The sequence below is a fragment of the Cervus canadensis genome, chromosome 13 (genome assembly GCF_019320065.1).
Source record: "Cervus canadensis isolate Bull #8, Minnesota chromosome 13, ASM1932006v1, whole genome shotgun sequence".
Classification (NCBI taxonomy): domain Eukaryota; kingdom Metazoa; phylum Chordata; class Mammalia; order Artiodactyla; family Cervidae; genus Cervus; species Cervus canadensis.
The window spans coordinates 31,151,331-31,171,312 of NC_057398.1; the positions used below are offsets into that span (position 1 = coordinate 31,151,331).

Consider the following 19,982-nt stretch of genomic DNA (forward strand, 5'->3'; position numbering starts at 1 on the left):
AGGAGGTTGCCTCTAACTACTTTTATTCCCAAGAATGTGGTTACAAATTTGTTTGTTTGGAGCTTGACGTTTGATTTTTCCAGAGTAGAGAACTGCCTACACCCGGGCTCTGCAGGATCGGCAGTGGATTAAATTGATCATGGGTGTGAAGACAGGCGTAGAGAAGTCTTTCCAAAGACCATGGCCGTGATATTATTGTTGTACTTCCACCCAGATGATCCTGACTGGTTATTAACCTACATATCATTTTTTCCAAATTTTAACTTGGCAAGTCCTTTGGAGAAATTTCAGACAGAAGGCAGGAAAAGGACCTCTAGAACAAGGCAAACATTGGAATTATGTCATTAACTTTCTCCCTGTTCCCCTGGCTTTTTGTTCTCTCCTTTTCAGTTATCAATTTCATAATATGTCACACAGTGCTGTTGCAAGGTTCTGTATCAGGCACTTTGTGCATGGTTGGGAGTAGGGGTAGACATAAAGATGATGAAGATTGGGCTTTTTCTGCAGAGGCTCAAAGACTCATGAGAACCTTAGGCAAAGGGCTGGGCTTCTGGTCTTCCTGTCATCAATGAGGGCATTCCTTGAGCCAGCTGTTTTCCCTCTGATCATCAGTTTCTTCCATTCACCAGAAGAAGAGAATGAATGCTTTTTTCCCCATCCTTAGTCACAGAGGGAGTGGGAGGGAATTAAACATCTAAGATGCAGCTGGTCACGGAGCTCTTCCCTTCCAAGGACTTTGGTCACTGCAGATGTTCAACCCAACAGAAGAATTCCCTTGGTATGTAGGGTCCAAGTCTAGCGGTGGCCTGGGCCTCTCTGGCCCTGCAGATATTGGGGCCTGGACCATAAAGTGTTCTACTCTTGTAAGGGAGCTCTCAGTGCCTCTAGCTGGGCTTGGCCTGAAGTTGAACCAAATCCCTACTACTTTTGGCTCACTCCCATTCAGTGTGCTCTTTTATACTCCATAGATGTTGAATTCTCCTAACCTAGGAGATGGCAGGTTTAGCTCAAGAAACAATGGTTCAGTTCTTGCTGTGGACTTGGGAGTATGACCTGCCAAGATGGCTGAGAGGCTCTTGACATGGGTCCAGAGCACTCCTTAAGAGATTTATCCATGGAAGAGATGATGAGGCTTAAACACCAGCATCCATAATTTAGCAGATTATTCTCCCCAGGAATGTAGAGGGTAGTGGCGCCAGCCTCTGTCTTGGAAGATGCAAGGACCCCAGATCAAAGCCAAAACAGAAACGAATAAAGTCTGAGATCAAATCCTATAATGCTACAGGTCTTAGTGTGGGTTTAGGAGCCATTAGGTTCTATGTGACTCAAGGAATTTAAACAAACTTGTCCAGATGATTTTCACTACCATATTTATTATGACAGTATGCACCTTCGAGTGTTGTTGCAAAGAATAAATGAGATAATACGCACCTGACAGTTTCTAATACTTGAGCGTGCCTGTGATCACCGTCATTATGACCAACATCATTATAATCACCATCACCTTCATTATCACTATCAGTATCACCATATCATCATTACCACCATCATCACTAACATCATCACCAGCATACCATCATCATCAATGACATCATCACCATCACCATCACCATTTTCACCATTAACAATAGCAGGAACATAATCATTACCACTGTCACCATCACATCACCATCATCACCACTTTCATCATCACCACCATCACCATCACCGCAGTCATCATCACCAGCATCATATTACCATCATCACCACTATACTGTCATCTTCACCACCATCATCACCATTTCTGTCATCAAATCACCATCAACAATAGCAACACCACAGTGGCCATCAGCAGCAACAACATCAACATTACCACCACTGTAACCGTCACCGTTATCATCACCACCATTACCATTTCCATCATCAATGTCATTGATGTCATCAATGTCACTGTCAGCAACAGCACAATCACCATCATCATCATCATCATCATCACTGTCATCAGCATCAGTACCATCATAGTCACCATCGCCATCATCAACATCAGTACCATCATAGTCACCATCGCCATCATCATCAGTACCATCCTAGTCACCATTGCCATCATCAGCCTCCTTCTCTTCACAAGAAGCACAGATGCAGGATGAGCTCATACTCTTCATGACAGCATCCTCCTCTCTTGACTGAATCAGAAGGATTGTGTAGATGGAGGGTGAGGGAAGAATGAACAGCCATCTTTCCTGATCATCCATTAAACTAGACATCCATGTCAACCTCCCTCTTCCAACAAAGTCTGAGTTGGGTCTCAGGGAAGAATCTGGTGAATATATAGAGATTACTGAGACTGCTGGACACTTTGTTGGTGGTGAGATTAAGGGTGGTCCCTTACTGGCATATGTAGCTTTCAACCCCGTTGTCAGGCTGATCTGGCAGACCCAGAGGGAAGGCAAACCAGCTCAGAGCTTTACAGTACATGTCACATTTTGGGCACAGGTGTATGGGAAGCCACTGGTCAGAACCAGCAGGGAACGCTGCCACTTTTAAAAATGGGCACCACAGCAGCTGTTCCTGAGGGCAGGCACCATGACTGAGTTAGTCAAAACTGGCCCTGCTTGGCATGAAGTAGATACTTAATAGGTGATTCTTGAATCAATGGCTAAAAGAATGAGTAAAGGGAGGCCCATGACATCTCCGGTTTTCCAAGTGTTGCTTATTCTGTGGGCTCAGGAAGGGAATTCCTCGGGGCAAACAGAAATAGCCTGGAAGAAAGGCAGCCAGGAAGAGCTTGTTTTCTGGTCATGCCAGCTTTGAATAATTTATTAGCAATTCCCCCCATGAAGATCATATTCAGTGGAGAGGTAACATCTGTTTGTGAGACTGTGTCCTTCAGAGGCTGCCAGAAAAAAGTCTTGCATCTCTGAGATGCTCCACACTGGACCACGTACATGCCATGTCCTCACCCCAGGACTGGCAGGATCCTCAGGTGTGATGGGTGGGCCTTTGCACCTGGACATTAGAAGTGGAGAGAGACAGATACTCAAGTGGCAGAGATGAAAGAATGGCAGAGAGTCAGCACTCCCAGGGGCAGGGTGCTGCCACCTGCAGGGTTCTCTGCAGAGCCCCTTATGGCTGTTAGCTCCCAGTTCCTCAGTTGTGGTTCTTGCTGATGGAAGAGTGGGACCAGAGTCCTTCCAGGTGAACCTCACTGACCAGAGGATTAAACCCTAGTGTCCCAGGAAGGATGTAAAGATGAGTTACACAGGAAGGGATCAGAGGTGTTGCCAGCCTGTCTTTTTTCCCCTCCCCCTGCATCTGTGGTTGATGGAAGGTGATGCAAGGGGATGGGGGTGGATGGACAGAGGGACAGTACAGACAGAATTCTTGTCCTCTGCCATCCTGGCCCTTGTGTGGGGTTCAGACTACTCTCATTCGGGGCTGTGGCTGCCCTGCTCCTGGAGTGGCCAGTCCTTCTGTCCCTGTCTGCTGTTTCCCCTGCCTCCTCCCCCCATGGTGTATAACACACACAAGAGGAGACAGGACCTGGAGGCCAGACTGCAGATCCTTCTCTGGGACTTAAGGAAGCATCACCCGCTGGGCCTAGATCTCTTACTCCCTGGAAGCTCATCTGGCAGTGAACTTCTTGGAGAGGAATCTGGAAAGATGAAGATGCTCTCCAGTGACCCAAGTGCCTGAATCTACAACAGTGTCACCTACCTCTCTTCCCTCCCTTTCCAATAAATCCTGGGCTGTCCCGGCTCCTCCTGGGTCCAGGTAAATCCTGCTCCCACCAGCAGGCCAGCTTCCCTGGTGCCTAGACACAAGGAACAGAACTTACCCAGGTTGGGAGGAGAGAAAGGGGTGACAGAGCTTACCTGTGCCAGGGGAAGGGCTCAGCAGGTGCAAGAAAGGCCACAGCTGTCCAAGAGCTGAGTCATTTCTCAGGGCCTGAGAGAGGACAGCCTAGGGCCTCCCTTCCCTGGCTCCAGGTGAGAACAGCCCTGGTACCCATTGCATCTGGCAGCACCTGCATGTGGGCAGGAAACCGACCTGACCTGGTCCCATGAGGCCCCATCAACGCGGGCCCCCCTGCAGGGCTTCTCAACACATGACGGGACCTTGTGTTCAGGGCTGGGTTGATGGGACAGGTCCCTACTCCCTGTCCCTTCCTGGGCCCCTTCATCTCATGCCTCTGGTTTCACGGCTCCCCTCCTCCTTCTCTGTTTCCAGGTTTGGCCGTCCATCAGATCATCACCATCACCGTCTCCCTCATCATGGTCATAGCTGCTCTGATTACAACTCTTGTCTTAAAAAACTGGTAAGGACCCTAGGCCCTTCTGGCTGGGTAACGGGGGTCAGTGGGGGTCCCTGGGGAAACACACACACAGAGAGGTTCTTGCTTCTCAACTCCATCTCAGCTCACAGCCTAGGGAATCATTTCTCTGTCTGGGATGGAGAGTGCCACGCAGCTCCTGCCCTGCTCAACCTGCTCCCCTTTGCCCAGGCAGCTCTGCCGCCCAGTGGGAGGAGTTGTTCCCTGACAGTGGTTTTCTCTGCGGGACACAAGCCCAGCCTGCTTGGCTTAATTCCTTAGGCCGGAGGTAGCCTGTTCCTGGAGCCCATCACTTGGATCCTAGTGCCCCTCTGAATGTCCCCCTCACAACTCAGTTTGGTTTTCCTTATTTCCTACCAGCAGCCTGGCTGGGGTCCCTGCCCGCTCCTTGCTGTCCCCCGCCTTCCTCTCGCAGCCACTCTGTGTCTGCTGAACTAGGTTACTTCTTTGCTCCAGGCGACCCGTCTTCGCCTATTTCCTCCTGGAAATTGGCCTACTTTGAGCTTGGCCTTGCTGGGTGTACACACCTGCTACACCCCTGGGAGAATCGGCAGGCTGCCAGCTGACCCCACTGCCCACACGCCTCCCGGGCCCCTGTCTGCCTGCAGTCTCTCCTCCAGCTACCGAGGCTCCTCTTAATATCAAAGCCAAAACACCTTGGATGCAAATCATCCCCCTGCCGACCTTGGTAGGGAGTCACAGGTTGGTGGGAGGGAGGTGCTCTGAGCCTCCGGATACCAGAAACTTGAGGAAATGCAAGAGAAAGCCAGCCTCTGGGTTTACAGAGGACCAACTGTGGAGAGCCCAGGGGGGTCTTGGAGCTCCTGACGGCCAGCAAACCCTGGACCTGGGGTGTTTTCTGGGGGAGATAGTGAAGATAATGGTCAGCTCTCAGCAGGGTGTCTTGGGCAGGGCTGGCTGGTTGGAGAAGGGGTGGATGCTCGGCAGGTCCGATCCCACTGGCTGTCTTGATGAGTGAAATCCCCTCCCCACCAAGGAGGTGGCAGACTGTGATGTTGTAATAGGCAACAAGCTTCCTCTTGGTTTTCCCACACTTTGGGGTTTGCAGCAGACCCTCAAAGAGTCTTTTGGGGAAGACAACCCAGCAGGGTGAATGAGTGGTTCCATGATGTTGGGTGGAGGCAGGGGTCGCCTGGCTTTCACATCCATCTTCCCACCTTCATTTATGGGCTGTCTTCCCTGCCAGCTATCGGGATATCTCTCGTTGGGAAGAGGCAGGGAATTAACACAACTTATATGGGGACAGGCTCATGAAACCTTGCCCCTTGCAGCCCACTCACTCCACAAAGGCTCTGAACTGTGGAGCAGGTAGAAAAGAAGAACTGATGAGTTGGTGAGAACCACTCCCCCCGTCTCAAATCTCCTCCTCCCCGCCCTCCTTCATGGGCATGACACTTCCTTCCATCCTTGTGAACTTACCCTAGAGGTGACTCCTGGAGCCGGGAGGGGACCCTGCACACCTTCTCTTTCAAATCCCTTGGCCAACAGGGGTGCGACCCATGTATGCAGTCTACACAGTGTCTGAAAGCCTCTGTGGTCCAAAAGAACAGGGAATGAAGGCAGGTACCCATGGGCACAAACACAGTCTTCTTCATAGACTGAAACGATCTGGTTTCATTTCCAGCTTGTGAGCCTGGGCAGAGGAGAGACTGAGGATAAGAGTTCCCAGTCTTATCTCTCCCCAAAGATAATTACGTGGTCCACGCCACATGAACCACGGTAGCCCCGACCTGTGCACAGAGCTTTCCCCATGATCATCGTTTCCGTACCATCTAGGCGTTCCTGGGGAAACTGAGTCAGTACCACCGCCGGGCTGACATTCCTTGGCCAAACCAGACCTCCGCTCCCCGATAACACAACTCCACCCCTCACTCCTTAATCCTTCCTGCAATAACGGTCGCATCTAAAATTCAAATTTTGTTTTATTTTTAAAAAAGAGCCCATTGCTTGTGGTTGATCTTTCTGAAGAGGCTGGGAATTACTATTAAATGATGTGTAATTAATGCCTGGAGGTGAAGGTTCCTTAGCGTCAGTGCGGGAGATGCTGGTGGGTCTCTGCGCCTTCGAGTCCCGCACCCCCACTCCGACCCCCACCCCGACCTCTCTCTCCCCCAGCTGCGCGCAGAGTGGGAACCCACGTAGGAACAGCCACCAGCGGAAGACGAACCATCAGGAGGAGAGCTGCCAGAACCTGACAGACTTCACGCCTGCTCGGGTGCCCAGCAATCTGGACATCTTCACGGCCTACAATGAGACCCTCCAGTGTTCCCACGAGTGTGTCCGGGCATCCGTGCCCGTCTACACCGACGAGACGCTGCATCCGGCCGGGGAGTACAAGTCCACGTTTAATGGGAACCGGTAAGCGCAGGCGCGAGCCAGAGCTGGCCGCTGCCCCCTCCTGGGGATGCTGGGTCTATGGATGGGTGTCAGGCAGCCTTCTTATCTCTTTATGCAGTCAGGCCACATGCAGGCAGCTCATTTGCTGAGATGAGACAAGAGGGACAGAGTAGACGTACTAAGGTGCCAGGGTTCACATCTGGACCCCTGCACTTGGCCAGTGGTTGGACCTGTCTTGCTTGGTGCTGGATCCCACATGCTAGAAGCTGAGCAGACAGCTCAGAGCCCAGAACCAGCCTCTTAGTCTCAATCAAGCCTCCAAAATATCAATAAATTGTGATGGGTCCCTCCCTCCCCAGTCAATATCTGTGAACCCCCAACACTAAAATGTCAGCAGCAAATCTGGCAGAAATATCAAATACCAAGCAGACTCCTGGTTATTAAATGCTCTTTTTAATGAGTCATATGTAATCCCTCAAAGAAGACATGTCTCTAAAACCATCCCTGGGAATATTTAAGAAACCCTTGAGTCAGCTTCTGAAGGTTTATCCGGAATTAGATTAAAACATCAATAAGCTATTTTTTTTTCCTAAGTGAGTACACATTCATGCATCATTTTGTAAATTAAAAGAGAAACAATTCTCCAACGACTTAAAGATCTTAGGAAGAAATGAGCAGGACAGCAGGCTGACTTGAGGGGCATGGGGTCAGCGACAGGAGTGGTGACCGGGGACACTGCCCAAGGTGCCCTACCGGTCTCCTCCCAGAATCCAGGTCGAGGAGACTCAGGGAAGCCTTCAACTGCTGTGCCTGTGGCTCATGTTGGCCTTGTCCTGTCCTGGAGAGTGAAGAGGTGTTCCTTAGACACCTCCCTGCTGCTCCTCTCCTGGTATCTCCACGTCAGACTCTACTGTATGTTCTGAGATACTGCCTCCCCAGGGGAGAAGAGTGGAGAGCAGAAACCCCAGGACCCTCCCTCTGAACAACTTTGCTTTTACTCGACCACATTTGGCGAGCCAGTGGGTTGCATCCCAGCCTTTCCAAAGGCCTAGTTCACAAAGAACTGGAGAAAAAACTTTCAAACCATTTCATTGACTGTGTGCCTGTTTGGATATAAATCTTGGCCACCCAGAACCTCAGGCCTGGGGGGAGGAGGAAAAGGGAGTGGCTGGGTCCTGGAGTTTCACTGTGTCACCCTCTCTGCTCCCATGTCCTGGGAGAGCCCTGTCCATGTGCGGGGTAGGCGCAGCTGACTGGTGTGGACGCCCTGGAGGGAACAGCTTCTTGCACTGGGGCCGAAGGTGAAGTTCTGTTGGTTCTCACTGGCTCTGGGAAACATTAGCTCAGTCTCGAAGGGGACAAAAATAACTGGAGGCAGGGGGCATTTTAGACATCAGGCCCTTCCCTCTCCATAATGTGCAGTAAAGTGGGTGGAATCTCTGATCTCGGAGGCAGAGACCCTGAGCTTTGCACTCGTCCTGCAAATGAAAAACTGAAATCCAGACATAGCATCTCTGTGCATCTTCACTGGATTCATCCTAGGCACGGAACCCTTAGACTGTGTGTCCTCTTAGGCCTCCCAGAGTGGAAGGGGACTGGCCAACACAGGGACAGGTGACCAGTGGGTCCAGGCCAGGTGAAGCATCACCTTCTGGGGGTTCTTTTTCCTGGAGAAGCCAGTTTTCTGCAACAGGTCCCAACCGGCCTGCCTGTCAGGTTTTACATATGAGCCCTCGAAAGCCCATTTTTCTGCTTGCTGCAGGCCCTCTTCTTCTGATCGGCATCTTATTCCTGTGGCCTTTGTGTCTGAGAAATGGTTTGAAATCTCCTGCTGACTGGCCGAAGTCTTTTTTACCTCCTGGGGGCAGGGCAGACGCCATGTGTCTGTTTTATGGTACGTACCTCTCTTATTGGACCTTGCTTGACTTTCCCCACCCCCCATCCCCCCCTGGAATACTGGGAGCCTGTCTGGACATGGCAGGTGGGCCTCAGCAAGGGCATCATTGCCCTCGATGCAAACCAGAGGGCTGGGCGTGTGGTCTCTCTGCTGCACTCATTAGAAATGCCCCCACATCCCGGTGGGAGGGAGCAACAGACTCAGGAACCCCTGTTCTGCAATCTTGTCCAGTTCTGCCCATGCTGCTCCATCTCCCAGGAAGGCCTGTAGGGCAGGGCACCCCAGGTCTGAAAACAAGCTACAAGTACACCCCTCGCTTCCCCAAACAAGAGGAGATCAGAGCCCTAGCCCAGTGGGCAGACACCATGCCGCCATCCTGTCTTTACGTGGGGATAGGGAGAGAACACCGAGTGGAATTAAAATACAATTTTGAAATATAAAAATAAGAGATAAGAAAGAAAATGATAAAGAGAGAAAGTGAAGAGTTGAGACATCTACTAATTTGAAGCCAGGGACCAGTACCAAAACAGGGATGAATTTGCCATGCTCTGCTGGATAGGAACATTTGGTTTGCTTTCAATGATATTGACTTTAATGCTGACATTAAATTGCTTTTTTCTGTGCTGAACCTCCTGAACACGCAGGCTGCTGTGGGGGGAAGAGCATCTCGTCGCCCCCCAGTGATTGCACACTCTGGATGAACAGTCAGTTGAGGCAACCGGGGCTTTTGTTTTTGTTTTTTCATTTTTCTTGTTTGATGCTAGGGTTTTCAAAGGATGACATCTTGCTCTTTCACAGAGAACATCTTTTTTCCTCCAGATCTTCTCTCTAAGCATGATGTCACATCCCTTCCAGAAGCAGGGAATCCAGTTTCTAGGGTTATCCATATTTGAAAAAAAAATTTTTTTTTCTTTACTTTTTCTCACCTTCTGATATGGGGACTGAGTGGGAAATGTCATTGTCAGAATTGGGGCTTCTTAGGGTCTACCCCATCTTCTTAGGGAGCACCAGGACCCTCAGAGGCCTCTGCTTACAGCACCTCTGAGGGGCCAGGGGGCCCAGATGCTTGGAGAAGCAGGTATGAATCAATCAGTTCATAATCTTAGCCCTAGCGAATTGTATGTTTGTTCCACATCAAATGTCCAGCCCTCAGTTCTGTCCTGAAGCCAGAATGACCTGATTAGCACTATGTTTAGCCGATGGGTGAAGGAATATAATGAAGTTAAAATGGAAATTGACCCCCTACTCACACAGAGGCCTTTGCTGAGATGTGTGGGCCAGGCAGGTGAGATGAGCGCTGTGCCCGACATTCAAGAGCCACATGCCCTGGGCACAGCTTCTCCATCAGATGCTTGCACCTTTGTCTGCCCGGACGTGACTCATCTCATTAAGGCCTCGGACAAGCTCCCTTTGGCGTTTCAACCCAGCAAGTGATGGGGAAGCTCCCAGTTAGCCGCGGAACTCCTGCCTGCCTGATGAGGCCTCTGCAGGGCGGCCAAGTGAGCACCTGTATGTCCCTTGGGATTTCACAAATGCATACATGCGTAAGGCATTGACCTGGGAGGCCCTAGCCCTGCACATCAAAGACTTCTGCTCTCTTCCTCCAAGAGCTGTGGACCTGCAGGCCTGAGGTGGACATGCCTTCCGCTCCAAGTAGCCCCCGTCTGGAGAGGATGAGGGGAGACACTGCCCTAATGGCGCATTCACATGGCCACTCACTGCACACCTTTGACAGATGGAGACCCATTCAAACTTCTCAGCAATCCCACTTACAGATGGGAAACTGAGGTCAGATGGGGAGGTCATGTGACTTGCCTGAGGCCAGTCCTGTTGTAAGTGGTGGGGCCACGTGACCCCAGGCCACCTGACTCAGGGGCCACACTCTGCCCACCGGTCAGACTTCCTCAACTGCTATTCCCGGTGGAATGCCTCTGTGCCCCTTTCCATCCCTGACGGCACCCTAAGTGGGAAGGGAGTCAGGTAGTGGGAGAAGAGGGAGGGGTCTCCAGCTGATTTGGCATCCTTGCAAGGAACACCCAGCCTGACTCTGCAGAGCAGGGGGCCTTGTAGTTGGGAGCCTCCAAAAGTCCTGGCCGAGGATCGAACCAGTGAGCCACAGACCTGACTTTAAAAGAAAACCAGGTTGGGAGGAAAAAGTGCTTTTTATCCACACCTCTGGTCCAGAAGACCTTCCCATCCCCTTCGCCCAGTTCTCTCTAGCAGCCCGGGACACAGAAGGACCCCATGAGCTAAACGGTGGGTTCTCCCTTTGTGCCACCCCAGATGGGCCCCAGGGACCATGCTCTCCACTAGGTGTCCAGACCCCACTTCCCAACTCTGAGTGAGGATCAATTTCAGGACCAACCCATCTATAGGAAGACACCTCTGTGTCTGGAGAGCTCGACCCTCCCACCATGGATCTCAGATGGGCATTTTGGGGAGGTGAGAAGAGGCAACAGGACTCAGCTGGAGCCTGGCCACGCTCAGCCACAGCGCCTATGGACTCAGGGCAGCGGCTTCCTCCAGCCGACTCCTCCCGGGGACACAGACCAGGAGGTCCATGTGAGCAGCCTTGTTAGTCCTTGATAAACGCTTACACACCCCTTCGCGGTGGGTCAGACGAGCTGTTTGTCACTCACTGGGAGGAAAGCATTCGCATTCGAAGTGTCCCTGATGTCTACAGTTAATGCCTGGATGTGAGGATGGAGCGGTGGAGAGCCAGGAAGATGGCTCAGATTTATTGGGATTCTTATTGTCCCTTAAATAAATAGCAATTAATACTGGAACATTTAATTAAGGTTTAAGAGCCAGCAGAGATATTTATCTCTTGCATAACTGTTAGGCCTCTCCAAATGCATTTTTAATGATGCTTCCGCAGTTTGTTACAGCACCGTCTTGTGAGCTCACGCTAACCCACATGCACGTCTGCGACCCAAACCCCGCCCACCCTGCTTCCCTGCGGGCAGCTTGATGGTGATTCTGGGGCTCGTGGACACAGCTGACCCCACCTGGGCAGAAATTTGGCCCATTTCCCTAGATTCAGCCTCTGTGATAGATTCAAGCAAACTTTTTCCCTGGACCCTCCTCCTCAGTGGAGGCTGATGGAACACTGGGAAGACAAAACGAGGCGGCCTTTCCTGCTCTGAGGAAAGAGACCTTGAACACAGGCCTGTTATTGGCTCTTGGGCTAATTTCCTGTCATTTTTCATGCAGCAAGTAAACTTCAGAAAAACCTCATCAGTGTTCAGATCTTCCCGTTTGCCAAGGCCACTTCATTCTAGTCTGAGAACTCATAAAAGCTCTTGCATCCGAAGCAAGTGAGAAATAAATCATGCGTTATTATTATTTTCAAAAAAACTCACTGAAGAGATAACTAATGAAAAAAACAAGAAGTGCACCTGAGCCTTCCTGCTTTGTTCTGAAAAATGCATTAACAGAATATCCAGCTTCTGTAATTCAAAGGAACATTTTCTTCAAAGCAACATCCAGACCCTTCTGGAAGCCGTTTTCTCCCCAAGCTGAGAACCAGCACCAAGGAAACCGGTGTGCAAGGAGCTTTTTTGGGATGTGGAGAAACTAACTAGAGGCTCACTCTCCAGGAGGCCTTGCTGCCAACTGCCTAATCTCTTTGTTCCTCAGAAGCTGATGCGGATCTTGAAGCCCAGGACCCCCGTGTGGTTTGCAGCTCCAGGGGCCATGGAACCCGAGCATCCCATTCTAGGCAGCAGAGGGCACTGGTTTCTCCCAAGTCAGGATTCATCCTGGATCCCTGATCGCTCAGATCTCTCTCCAGCCACAGCTTTCCCTTCTGGCTCAGAGTCTCCCCTACCTGCCCTCACCAGCTATACGACCTCGCCAGTGTCCTTCTCCAGGCAGGATGCACCTCCCTCTCTGCCCCTCCCTGGGTGAATGCCAGGCTGAGAGCTCTTGCTCTGAGCATTTGAATCAGAAAAAACCCAGCCCTTCCCCTCAAGTTGAGTGCAAGCAGCAGGGTTTCAGCAGGAACTAGGGCAGGCCTGGAAGGTGGCCTGGCAACTGAGACCTCTCCTCCTCCTTGCAGGGGACCATCACCTCCGCAGGAAGCCAGCACTGCTCTTCCAACAGCTACTCACGGTGCAGAGTTAGAGCCATCACTCCTTCTCTATCCCACCTCGCTCTTTTTCATCCTGAAAGAGTGAAAGTGAAAGTGTTAGTCGTTTGTGTCTGACTCTTTGCTACCCCATGGACTGTAGCCTTCCAGGTTCCTCTGTTCATAGGATTTCCAGGCAAGAATACTGGAGTGGGTTGCCATTCCCTTCTCCAGGGGATCTTCCCTACTCAGGGATTGAGCCTGGGTCTCCTGCATTGCAGGCAGATTCTTTAATGACTCAGCCACCAGGAAAGTGCCTGAGATGCTGATAGAAGCAGATATTGGTAAGTTTTGAAGATGCTTGGCCCCCTCAGTGGCCCAAGAGCCCCTCCAGCCATCCTCCCAGGCAGGCAGTTTGTGAAGGTCATTCCAGACAGAGAAGGGGCTGAGGACAACGCTTCTTTCACACAGATGCCTCTTCTCTGAGTTTCATCCAGTGTTGCTCTCCCTCCAGCTGGCCAGGCTCAGAGCTGGTACCCAGGCAAACCTTGGAGGACCTGGTAGGCACCCATGACACCTGGGTGACGTGTGATGTACACACACTCAGGTACAAACCAGTGCCTGAGGAGTCACAGAAACGGATGCTCTAACAGAGATGAAACAGAACATTCTTAGGAAAGGAAGGGATATCCACGAAGGTCTCCCCAGGGAGGTAACAGTCAGCAGAAACTTGGGGGTTTTCAGGTCAGAGATTTGCTATTAAAGCCAGGCACCCGCCCAGAAAGAGGAGAGGGAGAGATGGGGCACGAGGGGCCAGGCCCTTGTCCTCAAGGATCCGAGGAGCCACTGTCAGAAGCACTGGAGACTTTTCAGCCTTTTAGCAGATAATGTCTGTTTGGAAAAACCTCAGGAGACAGCTGGCCCCAGGGAAGAAGCAGTAGCAGCTCCTCCCTCATCTGTCTGGTTAAGGTTGCCAGGAAGGATCGGAGAGCAGCCCCAGGCTGCAGTTCTCCCTTCTTAGGAAAGGAGGCCCTGTGACTCCAGGTCCCACCCTGGACACATCTGAGGGAGGGGCCAGGTGGTCAACCTGATGGGGCAGTGGGCAGCAGCTCAAACTAGAGACTGTCCCAGATCTGGGCAGATGGTCACTAGGCCTGGGTTTTACTGTCCCCTTATTTTTTCATGGGTGACAGAGGATGAGATGGTTAGATAGCATCACCAACCCAATGGTCAATGGACATGAGTTTGAGCAAACTCTGGGAGATGGTGAAGGACAGGGAAGACTGGCGTGCTGCAGTCCATGGGGTTGCAAAGAGTCGGGCACAACTTAATGACTAAACAATAGCAACAATATTTTTTCAATATGTATATATTTTAAGATTTATGTATATATGTATATATTTTAAGATGTGGACCATTGTTTAAAAGTCTTTTGTTGAATTTGTTACCATATTGCTTCTGTTTTATGTTTTGCTTTCTTGGCTATGAGGCATGTATGATCTTAGTTTCCCGATCAGGGATCAAACCCACACCCCCTGAACTGGAAGGCGAAATCTTAACCCTTGGACAGCCAGGGAAGTCCCCCAATATATTTCTTAAGTTCCTAAAATTGTAGTAAACTATATATCACATAAAAGTGACCATTTTACTTTTAACTGTTTTTAACGGAACAGTTCTGTGGCATTAAGTACATTCACAATTGTGCAGCCACCGCCACTGTCCACCTCCACAACTCTTGTTGTTTTTCCGGAACTGGTATTATGCCCCCCTTAGAAACTGACTCCCCCCAGCCCCTGGCCCTGGCACCCAGCCTTCTACTCTCTGTCCCCAGGAACTTGACAACTCTGAGGACTTCTTATAAGTGGTATCATCAAGGATTTGTCTGCACATTTTTTAACTTTCTAAAGATTAAAAAGAAGGTGGATATACAGGAGGGACATTCTGCTTTAATGATTTCACTTTTTTAACCACACTCCCTCCCTCCCTGCAAATCCTAGAGAGCCTAGGGGTCGAGGTGGTCGGCAGGGGAGGTGAGGGAGACAGCTGGAGTAACCCTGCCGAGGGTGGTCCAGCACACAGCTGACCAGATATCCATTTCATCACACTCCTGCTCACAGCAGGGTGGACCATCCCACAGGAGATGAGTAGATGCCCCATTTGGGCCTCCTGGGGTTGCCCAAACAGATGTCACTTGTTTGGGCACGGTGACGCCCTGCCTTTCTTATCCAGACTAGGAGGGGTCCCCGAGAGGGGCAGGCACTGCCACCCCACCCCGATGCAGTAGACTTTCATGTACTGAGGCCCTCGGAGAAGATGATGGATGCAGTGCTGACCAGATGCTCGCCTGCGGGCTGCAGGTGTGTCCCTGCACCTGGATGCCCTTCAGCCCTCCGTCCTGTGGAGGCTCGCCTGGGGGGCTTAATTGATGCAAGAGAAAGAACCCTACCCCAGAGTCCATTTAGAAGAAGGGTGCCATGGTATCCTCTTTGTACCATTTGAGGGTCCGATTTCCTGTCATTGTGGGAGTGCGGACGAGGACTCTGAGTGACAGCAGAGAGACACCACCCCACCCTTGTAACAGAACAGCAGCTTTGAGCCAACCCCCTCCCCCAACCCGGGGCTGAGCTATGGGGCATTCATTCTGACTTACCTGGCCATGCCCAGGACGGCTGCATCTCTCTGTCTTCCTGGGGGATGCTGACCTCAGGGTCTGTCACTGAGGCAGGATGACTTTGGGGTCCCAACTTTCTGAGGCAGCACCCTCAAACTGGGCAAAAGCCAGCTGCTTCTTTGCAGCCATCTGACCTGGCCTGCATGCAGGGCATTTCACGTTCTTCCTCTCTCCAGTGAGATCACTTCTTAGGGAGACCCAAGGGGTGGTTTTTCTGATGCAGTCCATCAGCCTCCCCAAGTTCCAGGCCTGCTCCAGCTGAGCAGGATTAAAATGGATTCCATTGCTTCCTGCAGCCCAGGACTGGAGCTGGCAGTCCCTCTGCCCTTGGCGGCAGGAGCTGGAAGGGGAGCGAGCAGGACGCTGGATGCATTCAGTCACCTGCAAGCCTGGGGTGCCATACCTGCTCATGAGTTAGTGCAGGGGTGGTCCCAGCCCCCTCTTGGGAATCCCAGGCCCCTCCCTCAAAGGCAGGAGGACCATGCTGTCAATTACTGTAATTAACACGAGGGCCCCTCAGGATTCCTAGCATTTGTAGCCGTCCTTGGTGACCAGGTCCAGCGAGATAGCTTTGGTGCCCCCAGGATGACACTTGCGTGTCACTTAGCCAGGCAGCTGTGTACCTGGGTCCCAGTGACAGAGGCTCAGAGGGGCCTCATAGACACCTACTACTTTTGGCCCACTGCCATTTAATCTCTTCTTGTTTTCTTTCCACACAGGATTCCGTTGGTGAACCTGTAAAAAAAAATTAAAAATTACAAAAAAAACACAAAACCTAAAACTAAACTATCTAAGGGGAGGGTCCCCACCCCTACCACTTCTGTTTGCCGGTGGGGAACTCTCAGAGCAGGACGCTATAGGCCAAATATATTTTTATAAAAATGCTGACGCCTATGGGGGACTGCCTTCTCCCAGAGCTCCTTTGGGAAACAGAAAGAAGACCCAGCAGAAGGACCCGGAGACAGAAAAAGGGCAGGAGGACGCACCAGAAGCTGGAGTTTGTACTTCGATTCTGAACCTGTGCCAATAATACCATTATGTGCCATGTACTGACCCGAGAGACTTGGTGACAAAGCCAAAGCCAAGCGAACCATAAGGAGTAAAACTTACAGAAAACAGGAGTGGGCATCTCTTCTGTAGAGTCACTATTTCTGGTTAATATACATATATAAATATATAAAGACACACAGATACACACACACACACACACCCCTTTTTTGTACCGTAGCAATTTTTGAAGACCTTCAATGTTCCTTTTTAAAAAAAAAATGTGTTCTCGGTTACAAAATCTGATTTCTTTAACATGCTTAGTATGAACAGGATGAACTGGTGTTTTCTACTTTGCAGGCTCATACACAGGCACACGCGCACATACACACACACGTCCGCACATATATATGCATACACTGGAAATGCAGTTCCACGTGTGAGCATATTCTTCTGGTGACCTGGTGTCTCATCGCTGTCCAGCCTGGGGCGGTCGTGATGCGCAGACAAGACCCTCGAATGGCATGTCCTGCGTTTGCTGTGTATTTGGTGAGTGGCACCGGGTGTGTGATTTCTTATGTTGGGCCAGAATGAAGATCGCCATGGTTTTATCTACATACATACATACATACATATATATATATAATCTCTATACATATAAATACGATCTTTTTTCATTGAGTTGTTCGGAGAAGCTTCCTAATAGCCATGTGCACACGTGTGTGGCCGGCCACTTACAAACGGGCCTGAGCATCAGATTGGGGGAGGGGGGTTGGCTGGCGGATTCTTGGCCATCTTTGTGTTATACAAGCATAGACCGAATTAAAGGAATTTTCCAGTTCCCAGAATTAAAGGAATATATCCTTGTAGTGTGTGTGCGCGTATGTCAGAGCGTAACTCAGAAATACGTGATTGCCCCGTTCATCTGGGCAGGAGCACTGGGTCCCGGGCCAACTTGCTCCGGGTCTCGTTCCCGCACACTGGCACTCAAAGGTCACCCGCTCTTTCTTGAGCCTGAGAGTGACTTCGAACCTTGGTGGAGATGGTGGCAAAGATGCTGTCTCTTGTCAGCTCCCGTTGGCCAGCCTGTGAGCTTTGCTGTTAAGAATTCCACCTTGGGACCTCTGAACCCCGACCACGCACTTCAGTGGAGATCCCCATCTTTATGGCCCCAACTTTACAAAGGCACCCTGTTGCCCCTCCGACTGTCAGTGGGAGCACTGTAAAAGATGGGGATCCATCTGGGCCTCAGACAGAGGGCATGTCCTCCTCCCGGGGACCCCAGATTCCATGCACAGGGCCTGTCTCCTGTGAGTGATGACACCAGTAGGGCATGAAATGTGACAGGCTAAGCTGAAGGGTTAAAGGTCATCAGGCAGGAAGCTAACCCCTCCTACTCACTCACTGACTAGGCAGGTGACCCAGTCCTTTCACCAGACTCCCTCCGCGACACCTTGAAATGTACTTGGAAACTTGGCTTTGGTACCTTTTAATATGTGGGAGAGTCAGACGATGCCAGCAGAGGGAAAATGTCCTTTTGTCACAGTGCCCGTTAAGATCTGTTTTGGGGATACCCCCCTCCAAGAGTGGGAAAACTGTGTTTTTTGGGTTTTATTTTGTTATCCCCCTACCCTCCAAAGTTCTGCCATATTGAACAAGATGCCGCTAAAGTCCGCTCCAGGCATTCATCATCTCCAGGCTCCTGACTCCCCCGCACGGTGCTCCTGCCACGCTGCTCTCAGCCCACACCCAGCACAGTCAGCTCTCAGCCTCCAGTCACTCTCCCACCCCAGGGAGGGTGGCCCTGGGGCCTTTGTGACCCAGGCGAGCACTGTGCAGTGTGAATGACAGGTGAGGGCTATGGGAGCCACCACTGTGCGTCAGATGAGATGAAGGTGATGGCAGGGGTGTCTGTTGGAGCACTAATAGCAGAGCCTAGGGTTCCTGATGGGGACACGGCTCAGTGACCAGGGCATCACCTCTAACTGTAGCTCAGTCCTCTCCTCTGGACCTCAGGCTGCCTAACCACTGGCTGACACAGAGCTTCCAAAGGAAGCTTCAAATAGCAGCCACTTCCTCTGCCTCCAACACACACACAAACCCCTCTGGCACATCTTCAGGGCTGACCGGGGGGATGCGTGTACCACCACCAGAAAAGCCACGCCTGCATGCTCCCCACTGGAAATTCTAGCCGTATACTGACATCTGTCCAAACAAATCCACTTTGAGGAAGGCTACCATATCACGATGATGGAGGGAATGTGTGTAGAGATGCTTCATTTTTTAAATGGTTACCTGGAAACATCATCTCTATACAAGAAGATGAAAGTGAATAGGCTTAGAAAATTAAGCTCCTTCCACAGCCAAGTCTGAAATGATACAGCACAGGTTTTTTCTGACTCGGGCTCCGTGTTGTCGTTCAGTTGCTAAGTTGTGTCTGACTCTTTGAGACCCCGTGGACTGCAGCATGCCAGTCTTCCCTGTGCTCCAGTATCTCCGAGTCTGCCCAAATTCATGTACATTGAGTCTGTGATGCCGTCCAACCATCTCATCGTCTGACACCCTCTTCTCCTCCTGCCCTCAATCTTTACCAGCATCAGAGTCTTTTATATTAAAAAAAAAGTCGGTTCTCCGCATCAGGTGGCCGAAGTATTGGAGCTTCAGCTTTAGCATCAGTCCTTCTAATGTACATGTGTATATTTGTCTGAACATGTATGTATCTGTGTGTGATGAGTTTGGCCTGGCCATGCTTGCATAGACCCAGGGGTGACGCTCTGGGCCAGCCAATGATCCCTCTTCTCAGCTCTTTGGACTTCAGAGTCCCAACAGTTACCCAGTTGTATCTTCTTAGGGCCCAGGGCCCCAGTTCTTACATTTCCTTCAGCTTTTTTCTCTTCTTCAAAAAACATAACTCAAAGGAAGCCTTCATCTTATTGTTTGGTGAGGCTGCCATCTTGGTGAGGTACTGCCCTCATGGGGTTTACTTTCTGTGACAGGCAGAGGCAAGCAATTAACACAGATGCAAACAAAATAATTTTCAGAGAGAGGGATGAAGGAAAAATTAAATAAGTTTATAAATAAAAAAAAATAAATTTCAGAGAGAGATGGTAGGAAAGCAACAGAGTAGGATGACAGGAAAGAGAGAAAAGTGGGAGCTGTCTGGGTTTCTTCACCTGGCCATCATCTCCAACTGGGAAGTCATCTCCACTTGCTTCCTGAAGGTTGGTCTGGGAATGAAGGATAAAAGTGAAGTGCCAAGAAATAAGATGTTCCAGTCGTTACAACTCTTCTACCCCCCACCCCAAGTATTCTAGCTAGGAGAAACATCCAAGGAAGCAGAGAGATGGGACCAAGAAGAGGCATATCACCCTGATGATGGACTTGATCTCTGCCTGGGGTGCTGTCTCCCCCCGACCCGGGTCCCCTCCCTACTCACATCCCTAGGTTGTCAAGTCACCATTAGGTCAACCAGATCTCAAAGAGGACAGAGAAACTCAAGGAGAGCTAGGAAGCCCACAGGACACCGGGGGCCCCAGGGAGAGCCAGCCTCCCTTCGTGAGAGAAGTCAGCTGCCTTTCCCAGTGCTCAACCTCAACACAGATCATACTCAGTAACGTGGTTCTTAAACAACATCTGCTTTTATTCCAAAACATGCTGTGATTCATGTATTTCTGGAGTGGTTACTTTGGTA

General features: G+C 50.7%; 1 protein-coding gene across 2 annotated transcripts in view; it reads left to right on the top strand.

The window, feature by feature from the left end:
* Positions 1 to 17,139, top strand: part of AJAP1 (adherens junctions associated protein 1) — a 128,576-nt gene extending 111,437 nt beyond the window's left edge. Inside the window, exons 3-6 of one of the 2 annotated variants that reach the window (XM_043486178.1) lie at positions 4,207 to 4,294; positions 6,446 to 6,688; positions 8,430 to 8,561; positions 10,923 to 10,958. In XM_043486178.1, the coding sequence (XP_043342113.1) occupies positions 4,207 to 4,294; positions 6,446 to 6,688; positions 8,430 to 8,502 (404 nt within the window). In that variant the 3' untranslated portion in view covers positions 8,503 to 8,561; positions 10,923 to 10,958. Of the gene's footprint in view, positions 1 to 4,206; positions 4,295 to 6,445; positions 6,689 to 8,429; positions 8,562 to 10,922; positions 10,959 to 16,023 lie in introns of those variants that run through there. The other variant, XM_043486177.1, reaches the window with a different exon arrangement.
* Positions 17,140 to 19,982: the final 2,843 nt, after the last annotated feature.